General features: G+C 31.9%; 1 protein-coding gene across 1 annotated transcript; it reads left to right on the forward strand.

Annotated features, from left to right (window-relative positions):
- The first annotated feature begins 769 nt into the window (after positions 1 to 769).
- Positions 770 to 16,160, forward strand: LOC134237597 (endophilin-A3-like). The gene is made up of 13 exons (XM_062719726.1): positions 770 to 923; positions 1,411 to 1,479; positions 1,641 to 1,713; positions 2,043 to 2,190; positions 3,161 to 3,216; positions 5,800 to 5,882; positions 6,243 to 6,309; positions 9,234 to 9,254; positions 10,767 to 10,867; positions 11,385 to 11,488; positions 11,686 to 11,819; positions 12,270 to 12,338; positions 13,541 to 16,160. Exons 1-13 carry the CDS (start codon positions 879 to 881, stop codon positions 13,732 to 13,734), a joined length of 1,164 nt encoding a protein of 387 aa, XP_062575710.1. The 5' UTR covers positions 770 to 878; the 3' UTR covers positions 13,735 to 16,160.
- Positions 16,161 to 16,321: the final 161 nt, after the last annotated feature.

Below are 16,321 nucleotides of genomic sequence, written 5' to 3' on the forward strand. Positions count from 1 at the left end.
TTTATCTTTACTTTTCAACAACAAACATGATATCAATATGAATCATGTTTGGATTTTATTTTTTGTAGCTAAAAAAAATAATATATTGAACTGGGGTAAAAGTTTTACCCGGAGACATTAAATATTGGGGAAAATAAAATATGTGAAAAGGACAATCAAAGATGTATTTAATGCACAAGGGTTATAAATTCGGTTCATGATACGGTTTGACCTCACCCCCTCCACGACCTCCCTCTAGTTAAAATGAATCCATAATCAGGGTAAAGGCAATTTATATAACTTTTAAAAACATTCCATTTGTTAACTTTAAAATTATTGAATCATCCATACAACCGAATATTGATATAAATTAATTTTTATATCCGCAGTACTCGATTTTTATAGTAAATGTGCGATAGCGTTTAAACAGGTATTCGTCATACCATATGTCATACATTCAAATGATTCAAGTGAGTGTTTTGGCCAATGTAAATTTTAAAACACGCTTTTAAATATGTAATTTTCTGTAAAATCACATTTTGTTTATGCTGATTTTATCATTTAATTTCAAGTTGTTCTTCCATTTGGATTTTTTGTTTCTTTGATCTTAAAAATTATTCTTGTTAATTCATTTATTTCAAATTAATCTCATACAGTATGTGTTTATTTCTTTTTTTTTTTATTACTATTAAAAAATGAATTTAAACAAATTCTGTTGAAATTAAATCTTTCGCATGACAATTACATATAATTCCAAATTTATCCGATTCATAATGTTTTCCACGTTCCTGACTATTAGCTGCGGAACTAGTGAACTAATTCGTCAACAGATTTAGTGGGAGTAAGTCTAAATAATAAATTTTGACAGCTTTGGATTGAAGTGATAAATATCTATCAACATGTCGTGGGAAGGATTCAAGAAGCAGTTTAACAAAGCAAACCAGGTACTTTCTGTTTAGTGCGCAATTATCAATGAGTTAGTTAATAAGGCACGATCCCTGTGTTGTGACTGGACCGGTTTGTGTTATTGCAAAATAAAAACGGATTTTATTTCCCTTTAAGTTCATAAATGAGAAAATGATGAAAAAATACAATCAATTGAATAATAATGAAGACATCGTACCATATATATAACAAAATAAATTCTGATAAGGATAGAGCATTATTGTTGTATCTGGGATATGTTTAAAAATTCCAGGCCTATCATTCATAACTGTATTTCTTAATGAAAAAAAATCATCCTAGTTATGCCACACTTATTTTTTTTTTTACCAATAATTCTGTATTTTTTATGCAAAAATTTATCTTCTTTAAAATCTTGAGTTATTCACGAATCACTTATCAATGTTTAAAACTTTAAATGAACAAGCATGAAAATATTTAAGTTTTTTTCTTAGAACAATATAATTATATACGTATTTTTGAATTTAGTATATGAGTGAAAAGATTGGTGGTGCTAAAGGAACAGAGCTAGATGATGAATTTGTAGAAATGGAAAGGGTAAGTAATCCTCTAAACTACATCTGAGATATTCACAGATAATTGTTATTTTTGAAAAACCGCAACTAAAAAGTCCAAAATATTTATTAATCTGTAAAACATTCAAAAATTACATGTGCTATACACAGGTGAATAAGTAATAGTCTACTTATGTTTTACAGAAAATTGACGTGATGTCAAAGTTGGTGGATGACTTAATTTCAAAAACACAGGAATATCTCCAACCAAATCCAGGTAACTAACTTCAGTTAACTACTCTTAAATCTACTGTGAAATCACTAATTTTGTGGGGGTTTAATTTTTTTTGGGGGGGGGGATGGAGAAACCTAAGAATTTATGTCAACCATGAAACTTCATTTGAACTACTACTTAGCATTCTCCAAACACAGAATAAAATCCCCACAGACAGATATCTTTTCAATTAAACCTCGAAAATTTGACCCCACAAAAGTATGTGATTTTACAGTATTCTAAAGAAAAACAAAGTTTTTAGCTCTTCTGATATAAAATGTATTTGACTCAATCACAAACTCAGTAAAACATGGCTTTTTGTAAATTTTCAGCTTCCAGAACAAAAATGATGGTTGTAAATAACTTCTCCAAGGTTAGAGGAAACACAAAGAATATTTCCTACCCACAACCAGAGGGGACATTGGGGGAACACATGATCCGGCACGGCAAAGACCTGGGTGAAGATATGGTGTTCGGTGAGTTTTTTTATGGGACAGACTCCACATTTATGCTGCCAGAAATTCGATTTTTTAGATGAATTTGAACTGCTGTGTGTGTGGTTAACCTGGTTTACTATCACAAAGTTGCATAAAATATAAGCTTCTCGTCTCACGTGGACTCCATATCATCTCGACTTTCAGGTTGTAAGATCAGTTGGTTGAAGTTCAAAGTTCCATGAACACACTTGTATGTAATGCTTGTACAAAACTTGAAAGTATCTCAAGATACAGATTTCCTTTCAAGATATTTATGTCTCTAGGGAAAAAAAGGAACAAGAGGCCAAAATCATTGAAGAAGGAAGACAATGTTTGTTTTTGTCAGTGTTGTCATGGTTGTAGTTCAGAATTAGTTAAGACATAGGGAAAGTAAATGACATTAAGTCCACAGAATATTGACATCACTTCTACAAATGAATATTGAGCAGAAAGCAAGTAATAATGCACTCCAAAAATGTTTCAGGACTCATTTTGTTTCCCTAAGAACTACCGCCTACCAGCAAAATTAACTGCTTCATTTGACAAAAATGTGGCTTTGAAATTTAAAAAAAATCTAAATTCAATTGTTGTAAGGTCCAAAGAGATTTTGTCCATAAACCTCAGCCCCTAGCCTGTTACAACTGATCTCCAACTGTTTACTTTGAAATAAAGGGAAAACATCGTAGGACTATTTGATACGTAAATTTTGTGACATGTCTAAATATTTGTCTGATTTAATTGATCTGACATGAGTTTGGAAAGTTACACTTTGAGTTTTAGGAGAAAAAAAATGTAAAAATGATTTGTTACACAAAAACTATTTACAGCCTTAATTTTATGAAATGGAGGGCTTTTTTAAGGGTACACTTGACCGATATATTTATGCCATATATGGTTTGACATAGAATCAGGTTAAAGTTATCACTTTTCTGAGAAAGAATTACACCTAATCCTTGAATGTATTTAGACACTAGCTGCCTCATGTCTGAGCTATATAAAGTATACACTTCAAAGGAGATAAAATATCACAGTACTAAAAAAGTTGAATAGTTAAATTAAAAGTTTACATATATATGCGAAACATAGGGTTATAAAAATAGCTGGATTACTCGTGTAACATGTTACACTGTCCTACGTATAACAGTGCCTGGTGTCAATTAAGTATACAATAATACAAATGTAACCGAGATGTGATCTATGTCATTGTTTACATATAGTCCAGGTAAAATACTTTGTACATGATGGGTTGTAACACCTGTTAGAACATTATGTAAAATCTAGATTATCACCTGAGATAATGCTTTTGTCAATTTCCTTATGTAACCTCATGACAATTCACTTAGCAACTAAACTAATTTGCTTTTATAGTCTTAAAAGTCTGCACAGATTATAGGCTATAAAGAATGAATGTAACTAAAGAATTTAAAAAAAAAATGGCCTAAGGCTTATCTTGTTCATGTCATTACAAGTGTCACCCGAGATCAGTAAATGGAATGTTTAAATCTCTTTTGAGAATATATCTAAATTAGCCAGTGATTTAGGGAAGACATGCCTGACAGAATATCATTTTCACAGTGGATATTTATCAGAATGGAGAGAAACTTTTTTTACTGTATGGTTTTACCACAAATAGAAAAAAGAATAATGCTATTTCATTTATCATTATCCATCACATTTACAGTGATTTATTAGTTACCGAACTCCAATCTTGTTGTAATTTAGATATCTCAATGTAGACTCCCTAGTAACCCCCCCCCCCCCCAAAAAAAACCCAGATTTTAGGTAAAGTGCATTATTGTCGTCTTAGTATTCATTAATTCATTTAAAAATTTGTAGCAACAGTTAAGTATTAGGATTAAAATTTTTAAATTAATATACCGGTACTCTTAGTCTAAGTAAAGTCTTACAATTTAAGGATGCCTATACAGAAAGTCCCAAGTTTTGAGATATTTAAGGAGAACAGTAGTTGTGTCTAAACAAATGATTAATGACTCTGATTCCATTATCTTCTCACCAAACTTGTGCAACCAGAAACCTGTTTTAAGTTGTGCCAGCAAATGATAACACACAATTAGTAACAAGGTCGCCTCGCTCTTTTGTTTTGCTGCCATTATAATGTAAACAGACTGCTCATCTTATAGGATTGTTGTTTGATAGAGGTAGTGCACAATTTAATATGAAGTTTGTAAACTATTTTCTCCCCAGATAAGTTTGATATTGTTCACTGGGAAGTTAATTTTTAACAAGTACATTATTAACAGTATAGAACAGGTGTGACAGGGATACATTGATTGGGTAGATTGAATTGATTTAAAGTGGTACATGTGCTATCATCTTATAATAATGTATCTTTCAAAGTTCAAAAATAATTTCCTTCAAATTTCGATCAACAAGTCTCATATTTTGTGGTACACCACATACAGTTTGTATATTTACATTCATTCGTTATACACACACAAGTTGAGGATTGATGGATGAATTGATGTATATGTACCGGTATATATCCTTCAGAGCTATTCATTTCCCTTCAGCCTTGTGTTTGAGGGATGATAATTTGTTTTATGTTTAGGATGTAGGATATGACAACAGTTAATTCATTGAATTATTCCTGCCATCCCCCTGTGCAGGCCCTGTGACAGTTGTTCTGGGTTTCATTGATCTTTTTTTCCCTGCGCAGCCCACTGTCTCTGTGTGTATAGAGATGTAAATACATCTGTGATCTTAATTAATGTGAATCCAAGCTCTCTATAAGTGTTCTAGAGTATATTCTCTTCACCTTACTAGTTATAATTTCCTGTTCAGTCTTTTCACACTAACATAGGGGAAGTAGGAGCAGGAAAAGTTAGTTAATATTTAATTACCCCCATTTCTTTAAATTTGGTCTCACTTTTCAAATACTTCAGTTTAAAGTGTGGTAACCCGATAAAGTAAAAGTGAAGCTGTCATGAAAATTAGTCATGAACTTTGAAGTTTATGATTAGGATGCTTGACATTTGCATTGTGTACATACTTCATATTAAAGATGCTGATAAGAATATTCTTTTTTGGTCTTTGATTTATATGTTTGTCTGTCTTTGTGTATCTTTCTTTATAGTGCTTTTTTCATTTATAATGGATGATGACCTTGACTTTGAAATAACATTAGCTAGTAACTACATATCTGGGCAAAATAATTGACAAACGTGAAGGTCAATGTTGAAGGTCTATATTAGAAGGTTATTTATAGAGGTCAAATTCAGAGTTAAAATTTTGATTGATTACTTGATAAACTTAGGCCTTATTAATCACACAAGACAGAGAACATTTATATAAATGCTGAATCTATAAATAAATTAACAAATTTACAAGGCATGCAGCTACGTGCATGTGCACTGAAACAAGAAATAAAAGTTTAAAGAAAATCTATTCATTTACATTGAATGGACTAAAATTTACCTCAAATCTATATTATATTGATATAAGATATTGTTTTTTCATGTATTTTTTAATGTGTTAACTGATGTCTTTTCAACATATGATTTCAGGGGATTATATCTAACTTGAATATCATTGATATTATATTTAAGGCGATGGAGACTGGTGTTCTAAACAGATCGGAGGCTGGGGACCACAGAGTACGCCCTGGAGGACGAGGTCAAACAGAACTTCCTAGGACCGCTAGCAGATCTCCAGGCCAAGGACCTCAAGGAGGTCAATGTAGGTCAAGGACAAGGTCAATTTCTTATAGGGAGAAAAAATTTATAAATCTGAGGAATAAGTAAGGGGGGTAACTCTCAGCAAAGAAAGATAACTGCTGTAAAATTAGTGTCAAATTGATGAAGCTCTGTGTTTTCTTTTGAACATTTTGTATAACCCTCTTACTGGAAGGACTTGTTTTGAATTGTGCCCACAAAAGTGTATTTCTTTCTTTCTTTGGTTGTGGTAGAAAGAAAAGGGTGGGGGGGGGGGGGTTGTGTCAATTACTGTATTTCTGTTCATTGTATTTTGATGAAGACAAGGTGTTTTATTGGTTAAGTTTTAAGTTGAAAGATAAATGTGATGTACATCTATCTACAGCACCACAGGAAGAAGCTGTCTGGTAGAAGGCTTGATTTTGATTGTAAGAAAAGAAAGAAAGAAAAAGGTAAGGTCATTAGGTCATTGATAAAAAAAAAATTTTAAAAAGAAGGTGAATTCATCAGAATATTTTTTCTTGAATTTCGGAAGGTTAGGGATATATACATGTATCCGGATTGAAATAATTTTTTTTTTCCATATATGCTTAATGATTTCATCCTCTTTTATATCATTTCATGGACATTTAGAAGTATTTTAGCTAAGTCGAATGGCATATATGAATGATTTTGCTGTGTGGTTTGTCTGTTTGTGGCTTGGTAACCATGGCCTGTGTTTGATTTTCCGTGTTCTTTTCTTTGCAGGAGGTAGGACTTCAAATGTTTAAGTATAATTTGTGCTTCAGTGCATGTTGGGGGTTTGTAGCATTTTCATAGATTAGACCCCATTGTTTTTTTTTCGAGTAAATATACATTGTTGTACTGTATTGCATGGATCAAGCATAACAGTACTTTTGGTACTTTCATTTTAAAGTGTTCATTGTCCTTAAAGCTTAAGCTATTGCCCTCCCCAAATATGATATTTCAGCAGAAATGCTTACCACTTGGCTTTTAGGAATTCAGTACATATATTTGCAATATACATGTAAATGATAATAATGTGCTTTGATTGTGAATAATTAATCAGAACAGGTATTGCTACTAAGTAGTGTTGACTTCAAATTGCTTTCATTCAAATGCATATTTAAGGGGGTTTCTTCAGTCTAAAAGATTCTCCAGAATTTTCCATGGAGGAAAAAAATGTAGGACTTTAGTATGGGATCTCAAAAGTTTTAATGAGAAAATTTATAATGCTACTGGGCCACAATTAAAATATTGTTGATTTGGCGTTGCTGACTCAGTCTTAATACGTTTGGGTTGGTAGGTAGGGAAAATATTTTTTTTTCAATTTTAGAAATGTTGTTAGTATCTGTGCGTCATGGGTTTCTGGTTGTTTAGCAACAACTGCAGCCCGATTTGATTCCCAGTTGTTATTTATTTTCAAACCCTATTAGTTTTAAACTTTTATTATATACAGTGTATATGTATAAAAAAATCGCCGACATTGAATTGGCAAAAAAAGTCGTTTTCGTATGCACGAATTTAAGCATGGCCGCTATAGATTCATCTAGCAAATCAGACAGGACATTGTACCTTGAGATTTTTATTTCAAACCGGTATAACTGATTCGTCAGTATATTTTTGCCATTTAAAACACATTACCACGGAGAGTCATGCCTTCAGCTTCTGTTATACCGAGTTTTACTTTACCGCTTTCGACAGCCATGCATATTCAACATCACATAGACGCTTTTTAATGTTAACTTTTCAGTTAATCAAGCGTTTACATGATTCTTTCCTATTTTGTATATTACTCAAACCTACAGACACCTAAATCTGGATAAATATAACGAAAAAAATTATATATGTTACATATTCGGACAGCAATGCCAAACAAAGTTAATTTTATTTTTGGCCCTGTATATGGAAATATTTACATGCCAGTTAGCTATGTATTAGAGCTATATCTTATATATATGAGGGAAAAAAAAACAAATGTGTAAACTTTAACTATATTACATTTTACCTGCATGTATTATTATTGTAGTGGGTATTTGAATCAGGAAGAAAAAGAAGCAATTTGTTTAATAATACAGTAATATTTATCAAGTATTATTAACAGGATTAAATTGAGGATATACATGTATAAAAAATATATATCTGTAATTTGTATTTTTAGTTACAAATATGTTAACAAATACATGATCCATAGATAACAAATTAAAATTATTAATGAACTAAATTTAGCTTTTTACAACCCTTGAGCACTTTGCGTAGCAATATAAGATTTCCTTTTCAGCAAATTTATTGTTTTGAGTTGGATTTATACTTAAAAACAGCAACAACATTTTACTTCCATTGTAAGGCTCTTGAATGAGTCCATTTGAAAGGCTTCAAAGCTGGTTTGGATATTTCTTTTAAATTTTTTTGTCTCCATGTGCACTTGCTTTATTTGATCCAGCAGTATTGTTTTTCTTTCAAATACTTTATTCAATTTTTTTTTATATGTATATTTTTATGGTTAAAAAAATATTCTTTCAATTTTGCACAGTCACAAGAGTATTTGGGAATAATTATGTCACTGAACAGGATTAAAACAGTAGTATATTTCAACAAAGATAAAATGATATAACACTAAGATCTAGGGACGATCTTAAGTACTTATTTCTGTCTTGTGTTGCTGTAATAACTAACCGTCCAATTAGCAGTTTTGGTTACAGAGTATGATACTTGAAAATCTTGGTTGTACCAAAGTGTTGTTTTCTTTGAGTGTTTTAAACAAATAAATGAGGAACATTTGAATTTGATGAATGAATTTATAAAATAAAAAAAATCCTTATTCTTTGTAGCTTGTTATTTGCGACTGAAAATCATAAACCCAGAATAGGATTCATGTTATCACACAATAAGTATTTAACAGATAATATGTCATTGTTAGGAAATATTGCATAACGATTTTCAGTGCAAGTGTACATGTATAAGCACTGAGGTATTTATTTAAGGAAACAAAGCATATGGCGTGATTTATTTATTTATAGGGAAGGAAATATGAGACAACATGAAGCTCTTTGACTAAAACACAAGGAAATGTGAAAGAATTCTTGTTTTTATCATGCAGTATGATCCATGCTAGGACATTGTACATGTATTTTAATCGAGATTCATGACACATCACTTGAGCGTTTGTGACATCATTAAATGATACATCAGGATGTTCAAACCACGACATTTTAAAATTACACGCCAACACACTCTGTAATAGTCAGGCACACATAGTCTTAGATATTGACATGAATAATGTGAGGTAGACCATACTTATAGTGTGACCTAATTACACAATACCTGAACTGATTATGTCACCTTTGACCTGATTATGCTATATTTGGCACTGCAGAAGCTGGTGGAAAAACAGCAGGTATACTATGATATTTCTGTATACACTGGGCTAGCTCTGGCTTTAGTTCTGTCCTGCATGGGGATACATTGTCCTGGGGTGTTACCTGTTTCACCTCAGCTAAAAAATAAAAAAGCTCAGGTGAGCTTCTCTGGTCAAATTTGTCTGCTGTCATCCTGCATGTTGAATGAAAGTCAATATATAAGTGTTGCTTAATTTATCTAATTTTTATTCAGACTTTGCATATATAGCATCCTTGCATAAAGCAAATTTATTTTTTTTTCAACTGGAATAGAAAATAACAGAACTTGTTGTAAATTGAGCTCTTTGAAGCTAAGGTGGGAACATATTTGGGGGTCTGCAAGAATAATTACTTAGTACATGTATATGAAGAGGAAAAATAGTTATTATTCAATTTCAATCTGCAATAAGCTAGATCAATGCAAAAAATCCCCATTCATTTAGTGTAAAGAAAACTCTTAAATGATTATCTTTTTTATGCTGAAAGGTATGAAAATCCTTACTTTTGAGTTCTAGACAGCTAGGGAGAGCGATGTGGCCAAAGGGCCTCTTATTGTGTCATGTACATCTTATTTTCCTCCTCTGCATGTGGTATTGAAATCGTGTGTTCTCTGATTCAGTCAGAACCAACACACCACCCCCAATTCAGTTCATTGTGGGACTTGATTTTCATTATTGTGCTTGCGTTAATTTTTTCTTAAAAAGGAAAAAGAAAAAAATGGATGCATTAAAACAAAACATTTCAATTGACCCTTATTTCAGACATCCCTGCATGTTGCCCCCTTGTATTTAGTTGGCCAGAGAAATATCAATGTTAGGTGATTATACTTGGTGATATTAAACAGTGCATTTTGATAAGAAATTTGATATCAAATTTAGAATGCTTGCATGCTACATATTGTATACCATATTTTCATTTTTTGATATTTTAAGTGGTGGTGCATGATTTAAAAAATATTGGCATGAATTTGGTGGCTTGGTGAAACTGAGATTTTTTTTTTTTTGCTGCATTCTAACAGAGTCGTAAGACCTAACTAATTTTCCATGCTGAGTAAAGCTTTTTATGAGATCAGTTTTGTAAACTGTTTTAAAAAACCTGACAGGACTTAATATTAAAAGTCGAATCAAATATATGCTTTCTAGCTGCTTATTGATGTATTTCACCCAATTTATGTATCACCCTATATGTAACTTCAAAAACAAAGAGAGAATACATATTTGAACATTTTATTTTGCATATTTAAGATGAAAAAGGAATTTTATTTGTTGATAATGATCGAGAATTAAATTTCGCATTTGTTTGCCTGTAAATAAATCATAGTCTGGAGTTTTGCTTGAGATATTACCATTGAAGAGTTATTTGTATTACAGGCTAGACATTGTGTGAGCTATTTTGCTTTTAACAGTGTGAAATATCTGCTTGAAGCTCTTCTATCACATTCGGCAGTATCAGAATTGGTTAAGTTGTTCTTCAAATGTTTCAATATTGAGTTGTTGTCGGATTTTCTGTAGGGTCCAATGTGTCGGATGAAGAAATCCGAGTGGCGGAGGAAAAGTTTGAGGAATCCAAGGAGCTTGCAGAAAAAGCTATGCAAAACTTACTGGAAAATGAAGTTAGTATTTGTTTATTGATGATAAGAAAAAAAAATGTACTGAATGTATTCAATTTAAGAAGGTTTGTAGATAAGAGAGCTGACTATAAGGATTTTAAAAAGGGTTTGTAAGAAAGGATAAAAACGGACTGAATTGGGAGGGGGAATGGGATAGACAAAAGTAGGATATGAGTTGGATTGAACAGAGGAGAAATGGGGAGAATCTTTAGAGAGAGAGAGGGTGAGTGTAAATATGGCAATAAAAGCCTTTGAGTGAGTGAAAAGGTTGCTTGAATTGAATTCCTGTTCATCAGGTATTAGATATTCATGTTGACCTATTACTAGTGCATGTACCCCGTACTACAATCTCTTATTCGCACATTATAAACAGTTACATGTCCTAGTGAATTCAGTGAATATATTTATTTGAGGATAATAATACTAGTAAATGATAATATTTCTTGAACACCATTGGATCAAAATATATCTAAAAATATTTTCTCTGAGTCCTGTCTTTAAAGGTTGTTCTCTGTTTAAGGTGGAGCAGATTGCACAGCTTCAGTCGTTCATTGAGGCTCAAAAGGAGTACCACAAAAACGCGGCAACACTCCTTGATGATTTGCTGGATACCATAGAGCAAAAGTAAGTGTTCTGCAAGCAGAATTACATCTCAGGTAAAGCACGTATGTGTGTATATGTATAAAACAAACCAGGTTTATTGTAAAGCAGATGAAATTTAAGGAAAATTGCAAGGGTTATTCTAGATAAATTTTATTTTTATTTCTATAAAGTGAAAATTGATGTGTACAAAAAATAGTATTTTAAATTTTTCATTTCAGACGCAGTGAAGCTTTATCTAGACCAAAGAAAGAGTACGTACCAAAGTCATCGAGCCGAATATCAACTGCTTCAAACCACATGTATGATACTGCTGACAGCTACAATTTTAACAACACCCCCGCTCCTAGTGCACGTAAGTTTGAAATCTATGGTATAAATCTAGTTACCTCTTAAAAGTAACTAGTATAGCAACTAGTTACCGCAGAAATCTAATAACATCATTAGTTACTAGTACAACATTGTTTGTAATAACCTTTACTCCAGTAGGTAAGTTTTTTAGAGGTTTAAAAACTTTGATGCACCCCAAGAGTAAGTATCAAGTAGAGGTTTCTGTCAGTGATAACAGTTATGTCTGGACCTGTACTCAAATGTTAGTCTTCAAGGTGAGGTCATCTTTAAAACTTGTTTACACCGACTTGGCTGGAGAAAGATTCTTTACTTAGTCAGACAGACTCTTTATAAGCAACATCTAAAGCATCATTATTGATATGTATCCCAAGACACTTTTATCTTATGTAAGTTTGGTCCAATTGACCGTCAGTGTAGGATTTATCCTAACCTCAGCATTTTTAAAATGTTCTAGTTAATGTAGTACATGATGAACCTGAGACCGAGTGTCCACCCAGAATGATGTCATATACATCAGTACAACGTAAGTGGTTCTAAGACTTACCCACTGGGGAACTGGCCTGCTCTTACAGCTTTGATCACAAATACTATGAAATGCAGCATGCAAAGCATATCTTATCGCATGAATATCCATGCATTTTTAACAAAAAAATTTCAGTTTGATAGCTGAGAATGGAAGGGCACTCGTCTATTCACAAAGAAGAATGATATCAGAAAACCTAAATGTTGTGAAGATGTGGGACTTCTAGTTATTTTGCATTGAAATGTCATCAAAAATTAAAATTTTATGATCACTCATCCAAAACATAGGTCACATGCAACATCTGAAGCATGACTGATTGAATTTTCTCTATCTTTATAAGTCTCTTTATAAGTCGGATCATCAACCTTGAAAAGAAATATCTTGCTAAGTTAATATCTTAAGAAGTTAATATGAACAAGTCAGCTAGAAAATCTCGCTCACTTTCAGCATATTAAACCTTGCTTGTATGCAACTTAAGCATCACTATTTCAGCACAATTTTAAAAAACTCAAAATGTACAAAAAAGTTCATTTGACACACTTTCATCAATCAAGAAACATCTTTTTGGGTCCTTGAGAAACCATGAATCAGATTAAAATTCATAAGTAACTTGTCATATATAAAAGATGGAGATTGAGCAACAAACCCAATTTTTAGACCCTACTTTTTAGGCCTTTGTGAGTTTTGGATTCAGAATGAGAATTTCAAAACTGCATGAATACCAGTATGTTCAGCTACATGGCATGTTTTGGTGTACCTCTTTAAAATAAACAAAAAATAATTTTTGATTTGTGTAAATCCACATTTCTCAGTAGAATATTTTTATTATTTATCTGTGTGAACAGATGCATTCAAAAGATAAAAGTAAAAATTTTAATATTACATAAAAAGATGCCATTGTATACTGAATAATGAGCAGCAAGGGTATAAAGCAGGAGGCATTGAGAAATGGTTGTATATGAACAAAGAGGGATAACTACTGATATTCCCTGAAACTTGAAATATTACTCTCTAAAATTAATCATGCTATTAAAAGCTTAAGTTTTCACTCAAAGACTATACATGTGTACTAATTTTTTAACCTCAGACTCATGACTAATCTAACTCACTTTCAATTTTGTGCAAGGTAAGAACATAAATAATACATGACCATATGCAAGTTAATCAAACTTAGTTTTTATTATCTGTACATTTATTTTCAGCCAAGAAAGAGCCATGTGCAAAAGCTCTGTACGACTTTGAGCCAGAGAACGAGGGAGAACTCGGATTCTCAGAGGGAGACATGATCAAGCTCATCTCACAGATCGACGAGAATTGGTACGAGGGCTCGCTGCACGGACGAACCGGCTTCTTTCCCGTGAATTACGTGGAGGTTGTTGAAGATCTTCCTCACTGAACTTCTACAAAGAGACTCCACTGACAGACATGTGGGGCGGGGTTATAGAAAATACCTGTCGTGTAGACAGAGGGTTTCATTAGTTGATTCTCAGTAGTTTCGATTCTGTTTAGCTTGCTGCCATTTTCTCTGTGACAAAAATGCCTTTTTTTAAACATTCTGTATAAGACACAGTAGGGTGTAAGATGAATGTTTTGAAAGTTTGAAAAAAGAAACCAAGCAAAACTGTTGATTCGTCTTTTTAATACTGTGTACTCAGGGCATTTTTTAAAAAGAATGGTTTATGTAGAATCTGTCTTGATGTGCTTTCCCTGTCCTGCATGAGATTATTCTCTACTTTTGTTCAGTCTCTCCAACTTTTCCTTGTTTATTATTTTGGTGCTTGTTAGAGATTAATAGATATAGAAATGAATTCATTTTCAATATTCTGTCAGGTTTAATTCTCATTTTCACCTTTTTGTCTTGCCAATTTTAACTGTTGTGAGGGCTTTGCCATCTTGTATATCTTAGAAACCGGCACCATATGCACTTTATTGGTATAAAACTCTTGAGTTTGCACCATAGCAAGTAGGTACACTGTACATTATAAATAAATCAAGTAGTCCATATTGTAAATCACTCAAATTTCACCTAACTTGATTTTCCTTAGAAATTATAGTATTGCTAGACATCCAATTTATAACAGAAAATACAGAGTTAACATTACCATTGACAAGGATATTATGTTAACATTCAGATATTCTAGTGAAATTATGCATAAATAATGTTGTCAAGAAGAAAATGTTATTATATTCATTGTAAGAATGTGTCGAAATATTTATCAAGGCTTAATTTTGTTTTGCATGGACATGACATTACATGGTTATTTCTTGTTTAGCTTTGACTTTGATACATGGTATCAATCAACAGACATTATGTATAGTTATTTATGTGGGCAGCTCTTATAGAAGGCTCAATTCTAGTTAATGATTAATATATTGTGGTATTTTACTTTCACCATGAACCAAAGAGAAGTAAAATTTCCTTGCTTCTGAATTGGAAGAAAAACCTTTGAAATACCTAGCCATGAAACCAAAAAACCATTTATTTATTGTAGGATATCACACAACAGAAGGCCAACAAAGTGTCACCCTTTGAATTCATCCTTACTAGTAGTAATAAAATATCTTAATTGTCCACAAAACCTAGATCAAAACCATTCCCTATTTTATGAAATTCATGTGGATACCATCTTTATTTTACGATATCTTTATACACCCTGCTATACTTACACACAACTACAGTATGTACGTAAAGTTGACTTTATTGTCTTGAATGTCAATATCTCGAATCCTAAGAATATGTCCCAACCACTATCATGCTTTTTTTTTACCATGGTTATCTCGAATCGTTGGGGTATCTTGTGAAGTTTATTCCCTTCAAGTTCAAGATAATAGGGTTTAACTGTATATTCTGTACACATTGATCTGCTTACTAGGATAAAATCTTTCCCTCTTTTCTATAGTTCTGCTGGTCAGAATTCAGTTATTTTATTTTCTCTATTGTTTGAACTTGTATAGAAAGAAATTTATCAGTATCATATGTCAAAAAAAAAAAATGATGAATTTTTGTTTGCTTATTATACATTTTCTGGTTAAAATTATTTTAGGAAAGGAAAATTATTGGATTATTTTTTTTATGTCTTGTTTAATTATTGTCAGCTTTCAGTTCTTTAAAGTGCTTGCTGCTTGTTCCAAAATTATTTGTCATTTCTTCAGAATAAGGTTGAAAATAAATTGAGAGTTTTGGTAGCTGTGATATGCATGTATTTTAATTGTTTATAATGATTTCCTTAAATGAGTTCACTATACATCAGATTTTTACACATTTTACCCAAAAATTTGATTAGACATATTGCACCTCCCCCCTTTTTTCAACTATCCAATGCTTTTGAGTTTCCGTACAAGGGAAACATTCAGTCATTGTGTTTGTTACATTAAATTTTCAAACAAAGCTACGAAAAGGGAATTGAAATTAAATAATATTTGCTTTATATCTTATGTACATGGATCATTATATGAAAATGGAAAAGCTGAAAATTTTAATGGATATCTTTGAAGGACGAAATTACAAAATGCTAATTGGAAATGTGTTATAAAATTATGTATATATAAATATATAATAATTACCTGTTATATTGGGTAAATATGAGATCTAATATATGCAGTATCTTTTTAAATGTAAATAAGAAAACATTATTTAGCAAATTTGGATTCATGTTTATGTGTATCGTTTTTAATTTGCCTATTATTTTACACAGTGTTATGAAGTTAATTAGAGTTTTTCTGTTGTGACACAGATGTTTTGATTGGAATCGGTGTGAATGAATTGGTATGTGAATAATGTTGATAAATAAAAGTATCGTTATAGATATACATGTATAATAATCTGTTTTAATTTATTGTATTTGTGTATGAAAGACTGAGGTTTTTCATTTGCTATCAATCTTCTTACAAATGCAAGACACAACCTATGCATTGAAAAAAATAATTTGACTCAGGTATTGAACAGATTTGCAGGTACATACGTATAAATTCAGTTCAGGGGC

The sequence above is a fragment of the Saccostrea cucullata genome, unplaced genomic scaffold, assembly GCF_032062105.1.
Source record: "Saccostrea cucullata isolate Sc308-1 unplaced genomic scaffold, CSIRO_AGI_Scuc_v1 ctg396, whole genome shotgun sequence".
Classification (NCBI taxonomy): domain Eukaryota; kingdom Metazoa; phylum Mollusca; class Bivalvia; order Ostreida; family Ostreidae; genus Saccostrea; species Saccostrea cuccullata.

Bases quoted from the DNA above. Each gene is read 5' to 3' on its own strand.
- LOC134237597 (XM_062719726.1), top strand. From the start codon at position 879: ATGTCGTGGGAAGGATTCAAGAAGCAGTTTAACAAAGCAAACCAG. The intron at 5,883-6,242 runs GTAGGTCAAGGA...ATCTATCTACAG, and splicing joins AGGACCTCAAGGAGGTCAAT to CACCACAGGAAGAAGCTGTC. The intron at 11,489-11,685 runs GTAAGTGTTCTG...TTTTCATTTCAG, and splicing joins CTGGATACCATAGAGCAAAA to ACGCAGTGAAGCTTTATCTA.